The 16,292-nt window shown below is 39.5% G+C and overlaps 1 protein-coding gene across 8 annotated transcripts in view; it reads right to left on the bottom strand.

Annotated features, from left to right (window-relative positions):
- The window catches only part of ODR4 (odr-4 GPCR localization factor homolog), a 40,067-nt gene that overhangs the window by 10,775 nt on the left and 13,000 nt on the right, over window positions 1–16,292 (bottom strand). For 4 of the 8 annotated variants that reach the window (XR_007775379.1, XM_050961451.1, XM_050961452.1 and 1 more), the window contains 7 exons: window positions 14,959–14,995; window positions 13,490–13,630; window positions 12,719–12,814; window positions 11,728–11,796; window positions 7,264–7,392; window positions 4,737–4,827; window positions 629–814 (listed from right to left, as the gene is read on the bottom strand). Coding sequence is in view for 7 of the 8 variants with exons in the window: in XM_050961451.1 (XP_050817408.1) it covers window positions 629–814; window positions 4,737–4,827; window positions 7,264–7,392; window positions 11,728–11,796; window positions 12,719–12,814; window positions 13,490–13,630; window positions 14,959–14,995 (749 nt within the window). In the remaining variant the exon portion in view is untranslated. Of the gene's footprint in view, window positions 1–628; window positions 815–3,435; window positions 4,539–4,736; window positions 4,828–7,263; window positions 7,393–11,727; window positions 11,797–12,718; window positions 12,815–13,489; window positions 13,631–14,958; window positions 14,996–16,292 lie in introns of those variants that run through there. The other 4 variants (XM_050961456.1, XM_050961454.1, XM_050961453.1 and 1 more) reach the window with 4 other exon arrangements.

The raw sequence follows: 16,292 nt of genomic DNA, 5'->3' as shown, positions 1-16,292 counted from the left end.
AAGCATTGTTCTGGTTAAAATACTGCGCCACTGAGCAAGTTCTTGACTAAAATATAAGAGGTCAGAAAGTTCATATGAGGCGCAATTTTTTGACTCTTAGGCTTTAAGAAAAATCTATTTATAAATGCCTCATGAAATAAGGTCACCAATAACACATGGACACACTGAAATCATGGAGTTTTAAATTAAATTACATTACTTTCTTGATGGAAGCCATGTATATTTGTACATTGCTACAATAAAAGATTTAAGATTATTTTTGCATTTTTGTGGGTTGTGACTAATACCAACATTTTTGCCATCTTATCTTGAACAAAGCTCTAGATAGCTGAAGTGCCGATATATGACACAACCCATGAGAAAGCAAAAACATATCAAGTATATCTTTATAATATATAAAACATGGCAGTCTTAAGCATCTTATTCTGTAATATAAGTAAGTATATATCAAAGGTGTAATTATACTAGTATACACAAGAGCTACACGATATAAAGTTTGCATCAAAGCTTAATGTTGGCTTTCAGCATAATGTAATGAACTTAAATAAAGTCTGTTTGTGCTGTTGGTAATTTATCCATAATCCCTGTTGTAGTCTAATTTGGTTCTTTACTCAGATGCTATATTCACCTATGTTTATTTCCTCGGCTATGTGTATAGCTTCCCCATGCACAACTTGATCCAACATCTCAAAAAAACGCTCTTGGATTTCACCAGCCGTTTCATCTCCAAATTTATAATCACACAGCATCACGTTTGATCCAGCAATAGAGGCAAACACTCTGTGAGGCAAGGCATGATATTCTCTCTCAGAATCTAGAAAGAAAGAGAAGGAATATACTATACAAGAACTTGTGTAGCTATGGCATAGACTTTTCAATAATCAGCATACATTATACAAACTGTTGTAAAAAGGACTGTCCAAGGCATCATGTAAAAGTCGGATTTCAAATATTTCCAACCTAATTATTACTGTTTCATGTATGTTCTAGACACTTATATTTGTAAATGGAAATTATATTCCTACTAACTAAAACTTTTAAATGTATTTTTCACATTACCAGCTCTGCAGTGGTCCTTAGAAATAGCCAAACGACCTTAAAAATGATTATGAATTGAGAATGTTGACCAGGCCCCTTATCACTTTAGAAATGATACAAAGAGCACTCACAGGAAGGTTGGAGATAAAGGAGCTGATGCATATGCCAAACAGTACGCAATTTCAGCATCATAAAGGATAGTAAACAATTAGTTATTGTTTTATGTAGTTAGCAGCCATGGAGTACAAGTGCCACCTAAAGAGAGAATGGAAAACTGCATGCAAACAATAAAATCTACAACTGCCACATTCCCCATTTTAGATAATGTTAGCTAAAATAATACTTAGAATGAGGTTATTTCTCAGTACACATAGCACCATAAACATAACTTAATGTCATCCTAAAGTAGATGAAGAAGACTATTTGGCAGCATTCAATTTTCCTTTTAGAGTCAAACAGTTGCCTTTTTTTTTTTTTTTTTAAATACACCCCAAAACACCATAAGATATTTTCCTCCTCTCCAACTTAGCAGATTTTAGGTAGGAGAAATTAACATTTCACACAGGTGATGGCATAGTATTGTTATTTTAAAACATTCCTTTAAAATTATTATACAGTATGTAGGATAATGAATGGAGTTTGAAGGATAATCTAAGCATGAACCAACTGGGATGGTATTGGTATACTAATTTGGTCTCACAGTTTGTAATTATATTAAGATAGCAAAAGTTTTACTATTATGGAGAATAAATGTATTTAGTGAAAATAATTCTGGCCTTGGAATTAATACAAACCTAGACAGCCTTACAATTCATTCAATATGCTGAGCTGACATGCAAGATATATAGCTTTTTATTTAAATGTAAAGTGAACTTTGTATTTTATATATATATGAAACCTCAGAGGTGAAATATTGGAGACTTTAACACTACATGGGCGACATTTGTAAATCTGGACAGGAGCATAACAATTCCCATATTGGATCAGACCCAAGGTCAATCTAGTCCAGTATCCTGTCTCTAACAATGGTCAGCAGAAGATGCTTTAGAGGACAGTGTAAGACTCCTGCACCAGGCAAATGTGGTATGGTCTGTCCCCCATGTTAGGTCTCCTCCAGATCCCTAATAGTCAGGATATGGATAATTTCTTTTTGAATCTTGCCAGGTTCGATATATTGTTTATTTCACTGTTGGGTGGGGACACCACAAAAATAACTGGCTGATTCTGACTAAGGATACGTCTACACTACAGGATAATTCCGATTTTACACAAACCAGTTTTATAAAACAGATTGTATAAAGTCGAGTGCATGCGGCCACACTAAGCACATTAATTCGGCGGTGGTCCGAGGCTAGCGTCGATTTCAGGAGCGTTGCACTGTGGGTAGCTATCCCATAGTTCCTGCAGTCTCCCCCACCCCTTGGAATTCTGGGTTGAGAGCCCAGTGGCTGATGGGGCAAAAATCATTGTCGCGGGTGGTTCTGGGTAAATGTCGTCAGTCATTCCTTCCTCCGGGAAAGCAATGGCAGACAATCATTTCGTGCCCTTTTTCCCTGGATTGCCCTGGCAGACGCCATAGCATGGCAACCATGGAGCCCGTTCAGCCTTTTTTTTTTTTTTTTTTTTTACAGTCACCGTATGCGTACTGGATGCCGCGGACAGAGGCGATACTCCAGCGCTACACAGCAGCATTCATTTGCTTTTGCATGATAGCAAAGATGGTACAGAACGACTGGTAACTGTCTGCTGCCAGGGTAATTTGGCAATGAGATGATGGTTATCTGTCCTTCTGCTGCTATCATGGGTGCCCCTGGCTGAGGTCGGCCGGGGGCGCAAAAGCAAAACTGGGAATGACTCCCAGAGTCAATCCCTCCTTTATGGTTTCTAAAAATATAGAGTCAGTCCTGCCTAGAATTTGGGGCAAGTGTACTAGAGAAGCAGTGTATCAGAGAGTACAGCTGCTCCGTGTCAGATCCCACAGAAATGATGAGCTACATGCCATTCACGGGGGGTGCCCCTGCAACAACCCCACCCATTGCTTCCCTCCTCCCCAACCTTCCTGGGCTACCGTGGCAGTGTCCCCCCCATTTTTGTCATGAAGTTATAAAGAATGCAGGAATAAGAAACAGTGACTTGTTAGTGAGATAAAATGAGAGGGAGGCAGCCTCCCCATGCTATGACAGTCCAGGCAGGACATTAAGCGGTGCGGGGGAGAGGAGCCCAGCATCCTCCCTGCTATGATAGTCCAGGCAGGACAGAATCTTTTCTTTATACCAGAAAGGGAGGGGGCTGATGGAGCTCAGTCCCCCGTGGCTATGATGAAGATGGTTACCAGCCGTTCTGTACCATCTACTGGGAATGACCAGGAATCATTCCTATTTTTACCGAGGCGCCCGAGGCCAGCCAGGGGTATTCAGCAGTTATCAAGCATGTACCGTCTGCCACCAGGGAGGGGAGAGGAGCGGATACTGCTCTTCACTGCTGCAGCATCGCGTCTACCAGCAGCATTCAGTAGACATAGAGTGACATTGAAAAAAGTCAAGAAATGATTTTTCCCTTTTCTTTCACGTGGGGTGGGGGGGAAGGGAGTAAATTGACGAGCTATTCCCTGAACCACGCCGGACAATGTGTTTGAACCTACAGGCATTGGGAGCTCAGCCAAGAATGCAAATACTTTTCGGAGACTGCTGGGGACTGTGGGATAGCTGGAGTCCTCAGTACCCCCTCCCTCCCTCCATGAGCGTCCGTTTGAGTCTCTGGCTTCCCGTTACGCTTGTCACACAGCACTGTGCAGCCTGTAGATTTTTTTTTCAAATGCTTTGGCATTTCGTCTTCTGTAACGGAGTTCTGATAGAACAGATTTGTTTCCCCATACAGCGATCAGATTCAGTATCTCCCGTACGGTCCATGCTGGAGCTCTTTTTGGATTTGGGACTGCATTGCCACCCGTGCTGATCAGGGCTCCACGTTGGGCAAACAGGAAATGAAAATCAAAATTTTGCGGGGCTTTTCCTGTTTACCTGGCCACTGCATCCGAGCTGAGATTGCTGTCCAGAGTGGTCACAGTGGTGCACTGCGGGATACCGCCCGGAGGCCAATACCGTCGATTTGCGGCCACACTAACCCTAATCCAATATGGTAATACCGATTTTAGCGCTACTCCTCTTGTTGGGGAGGAGTACAGAAACCGATATAAAGAGCCCTTTATATTGATATAAAGGGCCTCGTAGTGTGGATGGGTACAGTGTTAAATCGGTTTAAACGCGTAGTGTAGACCAGGCCTAAGTATCAAAGCCCTTCTGTATTAGAGATCTTGATGCTGTGTCCATGACTATGGGTTAAACCTTACTGTACTCAGGGTCAGCTATGCCAAGAAGGGAATAAAGTGGAAGTTTAATTTACACTCGGGGCAAGAAGGCATTTAATAAACATTATAGAGGTAAAATAAAGGTCCAAAGAACAATGCCTGAAGTTGAATGGAACCCTTCTGAACTGGATAGCTGAAAAATAAAAAAAGAGGCAAAGGAGTGACAAGTAGAATTTGTGTTGCCTGATACATTTTTGTTTCCCTCTAACTACACCCAGATTTCAGTACTTCAGATTAAATCCTGATGGACTACAAAAGGCAGGAACTCCAGGAAAACAAAGGCAAATTACATTAGAAAAAGATAATTTGCTTTCCTTCTCTAGGCTCTTACTTTTTTTCTCGGGTGCCTCATTTATAAGCAGATCTTCAAATAATATTTCACAACGATCAGAGAGTGTGTTTATTATATCCCTCTTCAAAGCCTGCAAGGACAAAACAAAACACAATGAACAACACGTTAGCCAGTTTGCAAGGTATTTGTGATTATCAAGAAACAACCATAGTGTTTTAAAAAAAAATAGTCTCAGTTTGTCTGATGCATTTATGCCAACTTAACAGTGATATGTATTAACAAAATCAAAATATAAAATATGAAAAAAAAGCCTGACAAAGAGAACTTAGGATCAAAAAACCAAAACTTTCCCTTTCAGTTTTCCTACCATAATAACAACAAATCATCAAGAAGTGTGGCTTTGCTATTATCTGTTTGTTTTAAATAAGCTTAAATATTGAAATTAAAGCATCTGACCAAACTCAGGAGACTGGGTTATATTCTTGGCTCTACCATACATTTCCTGTGTCTTCTTGGCCAAGTTACAGGCTCTCTTTAAAACTTGCCTATTCCCACAAAGATTTTAAAAAACTTCAGACATTAACGTCTTGGCACTCCACACACATAGTGATAGACTAATTATTCTATCGAGACAAATACTGCCCTCACACACGCTCCTCCTCCATTAAAACCACTCCCTCCATTGAAACCAGAGTACAATATAGCCCGTTACTAATAACTGGTCTGTTAAATAAAACTGTTTTATGTGGTATGGGGGTTTCCTTTTGTTAAACAAAATAGCAGTTATGTGTTTATGGTGCTTTTTAGTTATTCAGAATGCTAGTTTGATTTTAAGAAGGTGTTGCTAGTCAAAAGTTAGTAATGTTAGATTTATAAAAACTGCTTCAAGTCACAATACTCTGTGTTGTGTTATTGATTTTTATGTATTTTTATTATGAACATTGTGGGTGCAATCTTGTCCCCATTAAAGTCTGTAAGAGTTTTGCTATAGTGTCCAATGGGGTTTGAATTTATCCTTTTGCCTTTAGTTTGGCTATATTTACACTAGTACCTTTTGTCGGTATAACTTATGTCACTCAGGGGTATGAAAAAGCATCCCTCTGAGCGACGTAAGTTATACCAACAGAAGTGCCAGTGTGGACAGCACTATGTCAGCGGGAGACACTCTCCTGCTCATTAGTGGAGGTTTAATTATGTCAATGGGACAGCTTTCTCTCATCAGCATACAGCAGCTACACAGGAGATCTTACAACAGTGCAGCTGAGCCACTGTAAGGTCTCTAGAGTAGACATAGCCTAAATCACGAACAGAAGTAGGAGATTATATGTACTGTGATAGAGTAGTAGAAGGGAGATATACTGGCCACTGAATAAGCAGTTTTCTGTTCCTTGAGTGACCAGAGCAGGGGCTGCTCCAGGCTAATGAGAACACATGACTCCAATTAACCTGCTAAGAATCAGGTGAGGCAGTTAAGCACCTGACTCTAATTAAGGCCCCTCTGATGCTATAAAAGGGCTCACTACAGTCAGGCCAGGGGGAAGCCAGAGGAGAGGAAGCGTGTGCGTGAGGAACTGGGGGCAAGAGGCATGCAAGAAGCTGAGAGTGAGTAGGCATACTACTGGAGAACTGAGAAGTACAAGCTTTATCAGACATCAGGAGAAAGGTCTGGTGGTGAGGATAAAAAAAGGTGTTGGGAGGAGGCCATGGGGAAGTAGCCCAGGGAATTGTAGCTGCTGCCCAACTGTACCAGGAGGCACTCTAGACAGCTGCAGTCCACAGGGCCCTGGGCTGGAACCCGGAGTAGAGGATGGGCCCAGGTTCCCCCCAAACCTCCCAACTCCTGATCAGACACAGAAGGAGTTGACCTAGACTGTGGCTTCTACCAGAAGGGAAGGTCTCTGGGCTGTTTCGCGATCTACAGGGTGAATCTGTGAGGTGAGCAAATCTGCCAATAAGCACAAGACTCACCAAGGTAGAGGAGGAACTTTGTCACAGTACGATTTCAAAACATGTGGTCTGTTACCAGGCAGAAGGTTGCAACATGGAAAAATACTGACTGTCATGTTCAGTACTTTTTTGGACAATATTAGAAGTGCAGCAAGACAACATAAAAGATCACTTTGATTTAGAAGTACTATTCCTTCAAGCACATTTTAAGAGAGTAACTGGATTATCTACTCTGCCTACATTTTTCCTCTAGCAAGTACAAAAACACGTAACATACAAAAGTAATTCCTTTAATTTTAAGAAAACTTTACACCAACCATTACCACCACTAGACTAAGAGTAAGTTAGGATTTCTTAGGAGGACAAAACACACTAGAAGAGATCTAAACTGAACTGCTTCTAAATAAAATTAAACTTTTGAAAAAATTATTTTCTTGCACGATAAAAAGGACTTCCAAAAATTCCAAACTATCATTCTAGCTGTCTGGAGTTCAGAAGTTTTGGAGCTCAGTTTAGACCTCTATTATCCTACCAAAGGCAAAGGTAGAACAATAATTTTATGGTTCCAGTAAAATATTCAGGAAAAGCAATGAAGGAAAGTGATCACTACATTCAATACCTGAATAGCATCTTTAACTTTTGGCTTGTTATTATGGATGTAAGCTCTGCATTTCATAGCACCTTTAAGATTTATGGAACCACTGCAGACTTGCACAGTTGCTGTAGATCTGTGACCTGAACTCTGGGACTGAAAGACAAACACATTTCCATTACAATGTAAACTATGCATCTGCAATACGGTCAGTCATGAAGTCATTATATATTTCAATTAACTTAAAATGTTAAGTATTGGTAAAATGTGTTATTTTCCCCTCACAGTTTATACTTTTAAGCAAATATCTTAAATATGAAGATCTGTCTTAACAGTTTTTTGTCTTTTTCCAGTTGGTAACTACTTTAAAATTTGCTTTTCCAGGAACTTATCCTTTCTTGCAATTAATGTATTTTATGTTTACTTCTCATCAGCATGCAAATAGACATCAATGGTGATGCTAGCAAGGTTCTGAAAATAGCTCTCTCTGCTTGTTTTTGAAGTTTGGTCACTACTGTTTCAACTACAAAAAAAAAAGCATTTTGCACATACTAGGGCTAGAGAATTAATTTCATTTTCAAATGGCTTGTTGTTAATATTAATACAGTATCTTCCCAGTAACCTCCCTTTTACATTACTTTTTGAAGCCTTTAAGTGACAGAAAGTTTGTCTACTTACTGTATTAGTAAGTATAATCTAGAATATCTACGTTGTGTTGTTTTGAGTATTTTTCTTAAAGCAGAGTCATCCACCAGTCCTAGAATTAATTAGGAAGAGATTTTTATCTGGTCATATTTGGAACTAGATCAAAGCTAATATTCATGGTGTCCCTAACCGATTTTAGGGCAAACTATAAAGTTTCTGTGGCAAGAGGAAGACCATTATGGAAATCCCTTCAGTCTGATGCTCTCCCTTAACTACTACAAAGATGTTCACAGAACAATCAGTTATTCTAGTATAAACAGTATTGTTAGAGACTGATAGTTTGACTGTAAACATCTGCCCTTTTCATAGAGCATAAATGGGCATGTCTCACAAGAAAAAACTTGCATTATTACTATTTTGATTAAATGTAAAGATGTCATGAATTTTGTGTAACCATCAACAGGCCCCTTGGGCCCTGATCACACAAGCTATTTGAAAAAAGACACTTTTTAACCTTTTTTTTTGCGGGGGGGGGGGAGGTAGTGAGTAAATTAACCACTGAAACAACTTAACTAGGAACGGAATGGATTCATCATCGCCTCAAGTCTTTAAAATCAGAATTGGATGTCTGTCTTCTAATATAGTGGTTCTCAACCAGAGGTACGTGTATCCCTGAGGGTACTCAGAGGTCTTCCGGGAATACATCAGCTTATCTAGATATTTGCCCAGTTTTACAACAGGCTACATAAAAAGCATTAGCAAAGTCAGTATAAACTTCATACAATGACTTGTTTATACTGCTCTATATACAATACACTGATATGTAAATATAAAATCAATGACTGTAAATATTGTAATTATATGGTAAAAAGAAAGTACAGTAACTCACTTAACCTTGTAGTTATGTTCCTGAAAAATGCAACTTTAAGCAAAACTATGTTAAGCGAATCCAATTTCCCATAAGAATTAACGTAAATAGGGGGGATTAGGTTCCAGGAAGATTTTTTTTTTCCCCACAGTATAAGGGCAGGAGGGATAGCTCGGTGGTTTGAGCACTGGCCTGCTAAACCCAGAGTTGTGACTTCAATCCTTGAGGGGGCCACTTAGGGATATGGGGCAAAATCAGTACTTGGTCCTTCATGAAGGCAGGGAGCTGGACTCAATGACCTTTCAAGGTCTCTTCCAGCTCTGAGATAGGTATATCTCCATTTTTTTTTTTTAAACAAACAATTTAATACTGTTCACAGCTATGATAATCGTGAAGCTTGTTTGAGGTGGTGAAGTTAGAGGGTGGAAGAGAGAGGGATATTTCCCAGGGAATGCATTACTGCTAAATGATGAGCTAGCACTCAGCTGAGCCCTCAAGGGTTAACACATTGTTGTTAATGTAGCTCTCACACAAGGCAGCACGAACATGAGGGAGGGAAGACAGCACAGCAGACAGACAGACACACACCTTCTGTGCGGGTGAGAGAGAGATGCACTCTGACCCTTTAAGTAAACTGATCCACTCTTAAGTGCATTGTCTTTTTAAGTGGAACAGGAAGTTGAGACAGCAGCTGCTGCCCCAGGTTCTCTCTCTCTCAGTCCGTGTCCCCTCCCTGCTCTATATGGAGACAGGGTAAGCAGGGTGCAGGAGCAGGCGGGTGGGGGACACTGACATTAGCTCCCCCCTTCTCCCCCCTGCACAGCAAGCAGGAGTCTCTGGGAGCAGCTCCAAAGCAGAGGGCAGGAGCAGCACATGGCAGTGGGGGGAGTGACAGCTGAACTGCCGGCAATTGCTAGCCTGCAATTGCTAGACTGCTGGGTGGCTGCAGCACAAGGAATTTAGGGGAGTGGGGAGCTGATAGGGGGGCTGCTGGTCCACCCTGGTTACAAGCCCCCATCAGCTAGCTGCAAAGGGCTGCTCTTCCTTCAAGCAGTGGACAAAGCAGGCGGCTGCCAAATGACGTTAGAAGGGAACTGTCATAAACAGACAGTTAAGGGTTAATGCCTCTTTTACCTGTAAAGGGTTAAGAAGTTCACCTAGCCTAGCTGACACCTGACCAGAGGACCCAATGGGGGGTGGGAGAGGGAGGAGACAAGATGTTTCAAGAGGAAGGAGGGAAGTTTTCCTTTTTCTCAGTGTTAGTTTCAGTTTTGTGTGGGAGTGAAAAGACCCAGGAATCATACAGGGGAGTGAGTATTAAAGAAGGAATAAATTAGTTTATTTCCTTTTGTGACGTTGTCTTTTTGCATTAGAGGGATAATCAAATTGGGTTTTCTTGTGTGTAACTAAGGTTTTTGCCCAGGGGAACATTCTCTGTGTGTTGAATCTGTTGTCTGTGAGAGTATCTTACATGCTAATCTCAGAGGTATTCCTTTCACCCCTTTTCCTTAATTAAAAGTTTTCTTTTTAAGAACCTGATCGATTTTTTTCCTTGTTTTAAGATCCAAGGAGTTTGGAACTGTATTCACCAGGAAATTGGTGGAGAAGTTTCTCAAGGTTACCCTGGGAAGGGTTACAGTACTTGGGAGGGAGAGATTTTGTGGGGGGAAGACAGAGTTTCCCAAATGACCCAAACAGGTATTTTAAACGATTTGGGCAGTGGCAGTATACTGATCTAAGCTGGTAATTAAGCTTAGGGGTTCTCATACAGGTCCCCACATCTGCACCCTAAAGTTCAGAGTGGGGGTGAAACCTATGACAGGAGCATTGTACAACTCTAAACGAGCATGTTCCCTAATCGATAGCAACGTAACAATGAAACAACGTGAACTGGGACGACTTTAAGTGAGGAGTTACTGTAAGCAATTTGTCAGTAATAATGTGCTGTGACGCTTACAAAATCAGACATAAAAATAGAAAAGTAAGTAGTTTAAGTGAGGTGAGAGACAAAATCAGATTCCTGAAAGGGGTACAGTAGACTGAAAAGGTTGAGCACTACTGTTCTAAAAGATATATGCTCTAGCTCAACCAGAAGGTATGGGCTTGAATCAGAAAGCACTTGATAAAAATGCTATGGTTTGTGTTATATAGGTGGTCAGACTAGATGAGAACAATGGTCTCTTCTGGCCTTAAAATCTACAAGTCTTTTTTTGGTGCATGTGAACCCATACAGCCACACAAAGCGCCAGGCCTGGTCCACACTACAGTGTTAAATCGATTTAACCCTGTAACCGTCCACACTACAAGGCACTTTAAATCGATTTTAAGGGCTCTTAAAATCGATTTCTGTACTCCTCCAACGAGAGGAGTAACCCTAAAATCGATATTACTATATCGATTTAGGGTTAATGTGGATGGAAATCGAAGTTATTGGTCTCATTCTTTTACTGAGCTACCCAGAGTGCACCGCTCCGGAAATCGATGGTAGCCTAGGACCATGGACGCACACCACCGAATTAATGTGCCCTAGTGTGGACGCGTAAAATCGATTTTATAAAACCAGTTTTATAAAACCGGTTTTAATAATTTCGATTTTATGCTGTAGTGTAGATGTGGCCCCACTGAAGTAAATGGAGGCTTGTAGGTGCAGGATTCTGTCCAAGATGAGCAGTTTACAGAATTTAACATCTCTAGGCCTCAGTTTCACTCCCCTCCAACTATTATATGATCCTTAGATGTTAGGTGCTCTATCATGACCTGATACTCCCACTGAAGTCAATAACTTGGATAAGTCCCTACATACCAGGGCTATATTAATTTGAACAAGAATTACCCCCTATAGTAGGGAGTAGTTATTTAAAAAAAAAAGACATTTTCAATTTTTACTTCATGCCCTTTTTTAGATTAGGCATCTGAGAATAAAACTTTATGAAATACTGCACTTAACCTTATTGGCATTTTCCACACACAGTGCTTACCAATTGCATCAGAACCTTCACATCAAAGGGTTGAGTACTGTGTTGAATATTTCCTCTTGAAGACTTTTTCTGAGATAAAAGAAAGGAAAAAATTATATGAAATACATAGAGCATTTCTGTATCTACCATATCTAGGTGCTCCACTGGCCTGTAGTACCAGTTTGTAGATTTTAGAAAGAAAATTGAGATAGGGAAACCACCGTAAGGACACAGTTAACAAAATGTTAGGAATCTTTGGGAAAAAAAATTATTAGTAGTGGTTTCAGTACCAAAACAACTGCACAGTTTTAGATGATCTCATTAGAATCTTCTTGAGTGGCTCGCACTTTACCTCCAAAAACTGCAACAGCAATAAAGCTGTTGAAGTCATCCATAAAAGTCAATCTGATCTTAAGCATATGGGCAGAGTTCTTATACACCAGTTCTCCCTAATTTATCCTTTTCACTACTGCTACAATCATCTCTTTTTTGCTTCAAGGATGGGTGGGGAATAGGCACCAGGTTTAAAACAAACAAAAAGTCTCTCTTCACACAATAAACAGTCAACCTGTAGAACTCTTTGCCAGAGGATGTTGTGAAGGCCAAGACAATAACAAGGTTCAAAAAAGAACTAGATAAGTTGATGGAAGATAGCCATTGATGGACCTATTAGCCAGGATAGGGAAGGATGGTGTCCCTAGCCTCTGTTTGCCAGAATCCAGGAATGGGCAACAGGGGATGGATCACATGATGATTACCTGTTCTGTTCATTCCCTCTGAAGCACCTGGCATTGGCCACCGTGGGAAGACAGGATACTGGGCTAGATGGACCTTTCATTTGACCCAGTATGGCCATTTTTACGTAAGAGAAAAGCAATCCTTTATACTAATTACATGGCACATGCCAGTTGGAAGTAAACTATTCTGCGGAAGACCTTTTAGCCATTAATATTACCATACCAGACATTATGAGTGGCACATTGATATTAATTCCATGCTATACAACACACACCTGCCCTTCCAACAGCTCTGCGTCATCGTCTTTAGCTTGCCCGTTGATCAGAAAAACACCTTCCTCTATCTGTTTTGCCCACCGGGTTAATCCGTTCTTTAAAAAACAAAAACACTTAGTCTTTCTGTGTATATTTTGGGAAGAAAGCATCTCCAAAAATAAACTACACTTTTGGTTGAATATTGCCACAAAACCCACCAACACTCCAAAACTACTGTAATGCATATTTAAATCATTAACCAAAGACAGACATTAACAACTCCTAAACAAATTTCAGACCTCTCACCCACATGTATCATACTGAAGGACAACATACTACTTTCAAGACACCTCTTAATCTACATTTCCTAAAGGAAATAGAAATATTAATTTTAATCTTTATTGGCCTAAAAATAAAGCTAATTTGCATAACCACCTATACTGAGGACATGGACACTGGATTTTATATTTCCAAAACCAGACCCTGCATCGAATGAAGAGAAAAAGTAAAGCTGCTATCTTCTCTACACGCTCCTAATAATGTTTCTGAATAATTAAACAAACACAGGAAAATAAAAATCTTGAAAGATTTCTCTCCTTATGCTTAATGCAGCAAGTGAGTTGTGCATAAGGAACTTATTACCTTATAGATTTAACTGCCAGTAACAAATCCTTAATTCTATTACTCTATCTACTCCATATTTTCATAACACATTATTCATTTCTAAGCAGTACAGTAATATGTGCAATATTAATGGAGTAAGAAATACTGTATCATTATTGTTTAGTTACCCTTGTATACTTTTCTAGTTCATAGTTGACTGATGTAGCAGAAAGTGGGATGTGGATATTAACATTAATTGTGCACTCCAAAGATAGCCAGAAGGCAGACAGGCCACTTTGGTACTTCCAGTCTGCTGGCTTAGCTGAACTCTGGGAGGAAAAGACAGGGTTTTATTTTTAAAATGTAGCAAATATAATGGCTTAATTCTGTAGCCTACAGGACTAACCTGCTTGCTTAAATATATATCTTTTTATTTGATGTATTGTACTAGGTTTACAGGTTTATATTAAAGTAAGTTTGGCTGTAATGCAAGAGACCTACAGGAAATATCCTGCATGTTAAGCTAAAGCAAAGTTAGCATATCTCCATTAAGACCTTTTATTCAGAAAGCAAAGTTGACCACTATCTTGTTATCTAAATAGATGAGTACCCACACCTATGTCTATGACCTTTTACTTAGACCGACAGACAATGACGAATGGCATAGGGGATTTTTCCCCCACAGACTTAACAAGTACACCACAAAAGACTGATGTGCGTACATACCTGTCCTCAATACGCACATACATACTAGCTTATGGGGTAAGTGTACCCTAACATTTCTGTGGGTGAGAAATGAAATTTGGGCATAAGAGGAAGGAGGTCCGGCATTTGCCCTATAAAAGAGGTAACCACCTCAATAGAGTATCTCCATTCTCTCCACCTCCATTATCTCCATTTTCTTACTAGCTTTAGATCTCTATTTTTCTCTCTATCTCCATTTCTCACTTACTTCTTCCACTCTATCTACGATGACTGCTACTATTTGTAGGCTATACTTGTTCTTCTGAAACTTTAAGTTTCAAGGAAATTAGGCTAAGCTTGGTTTCCCTAAGTTTTATTCTTAGTTTGTTTATTAGGTTTTGATTTAAGTTTAAGATAGTCAAGTAAACCCTAGTAAGCTTTAACAGCTCTTAGCATTCTGTAAGCACTGCATCCCTCACTCAAGAATTGAGAAACCTGAACTGCAAGGCTGGTCCTGTGTCTCTTACCACCAGTTATCAAGAAAGGGTGCGAGTATATTAACCAAAGCTTTGTTGCATCTAATACTATATTCTCATATGTATCTTTTGAATAGCAGTAATGCAATTGTAACTTTGTAACTCTTGAGAATTTTTATCATTTACTTGCTATTATTGATTTTAATAAAAAGTCTTTAAGGCTATATCTGTCTCAGTGTAAGCTTCCTGTCATACCCCAGAGGGTCCTTTATAAATTCTGTTGAGACTTATTCAGGACAAGAACTTTTATCTTCTGATCAAACAGATTGGCGAGCCTAACCCATACTAATTATTATTAAGATCAAATAATTACATTAATAAACAAAATTCCCATATTATCCAAATTAATATCAGTACACCCTAAATAAGGCTACCAATACAATGTTACAAATCTGAAATAAAATCCATTTCTTCTGAACTTTATAAGTCAATCTTACCTTTGGATCTTGCATATCATAGGTTCGACAGAGTATCCTTTACTAATTAAGGAAAAATTCAATGAAATATGCTTAAAAGGAACAAATAAACTAAGGAACAAAATAAAAAAAACATATTTTAAATTAACTTGTAATTTATCATCAACGTTTACTATCTTCCTATTTTTCAGAGCCAAGTTTTTAATATTGTAGAGAATGTTCTCACATTGATGGGAATTAAAAAAAAGCTTCACTTGTAAACTGCAAGCACTACAGGAATGATGTAACTGCCTTTCAAATATGCATTCACGTGGATAGCTACCAATGGTGATATGTATTTTCACCTGCAAGCCCTGATGTCTCCCATACTTCTCTACAATTGTGCTCTCTCTCCTGGCCTCCTCCAGAGCAACACTTCTCCCCCTATAAATCTCTTGAGCCTCAGCTCTTCCCCATGATCCTCACTTGCACAGCTATTTCACTGACCCACAACATTCTTCCAACCATGCCTGTTACTTCCACACCATAATAAAAAATAGTTTAAAGGTTGATTATTACAATTGCAAGTTACAGTGCCATACAGAAAGACATTAGATGTTATTTTGGGTGCCTTTGATATTTAAAAACAAGATCACTTTTACAAATTGAATATGGGAGTGAAGTAGTGGGGCATGGTGAGAAGTAGCAATATGCATAGAGAGTGCAAGGGAAAACCTGAAGATGTTGCTGGGAAGAGGCTCTCCTTTCTGATGAGCCATAAGTGGTTCATTAAAAGAGATCTCCACTCCCTTGTGCTTCCCCATCTAGGCCCCTTCCTGCTGACCACCCTCTTTTTCCTCAGTTTCCTTCCACCAACAGAAACCCCTATATCTTTATCCTCATTCTGAGCAACTAGTGTATAGCCTTCAACTCCGACAATAAATGTAACACAGAATGGAAATCTGTGTGCACTAGTGTAACTTCTACATGAAAATTACTACCAAATAGAGATTACCCTTTCATATAAAACTTAACAGAAAAACATCCTGCATTTACTATTTGCAATCGGACACCATACCCACCTATTTACACGCATCATACAAAAATTAATAATGTAATTTACTGAGGCCAACCAACCCTAAAATCAATCAAAATGCATGACCATATAACCAGTAAACATGCTCAAAGTTATGGCTGCACATCAGTTGAGCAGAGTGAGGGTGGAGAATGTGGGCTGTGAACGGTGGAAGGACAGGAGCAGGGGAACTGATAAGTTGAGTGCAGAGCAGATGCCTTGCTTTTTATGATTTGTGTTAATGGAATATCCATCCTAGCAACCCATGACACAAAGATAATAAAGTTTTTGGGTGGCAATA

This window comes from Gopherus flavomarginatus, chromosome 7, assembly GCF_025201925.1.
Source record: "Gopherus flavomarginatus isolate rGopFla2 chromosome 7, rGopFla2.mat.asm, whole genome shotgun sequence".
Classification (NCBI taxonomy): Eukaryota; Metazoa; Chordata; order Testudines; family Testudinidae; genus Gopherus; species Gopherus flavomarginatus.
This window is presented reverse-complemented; position numbering and strand designations above follow the sequence as displayed.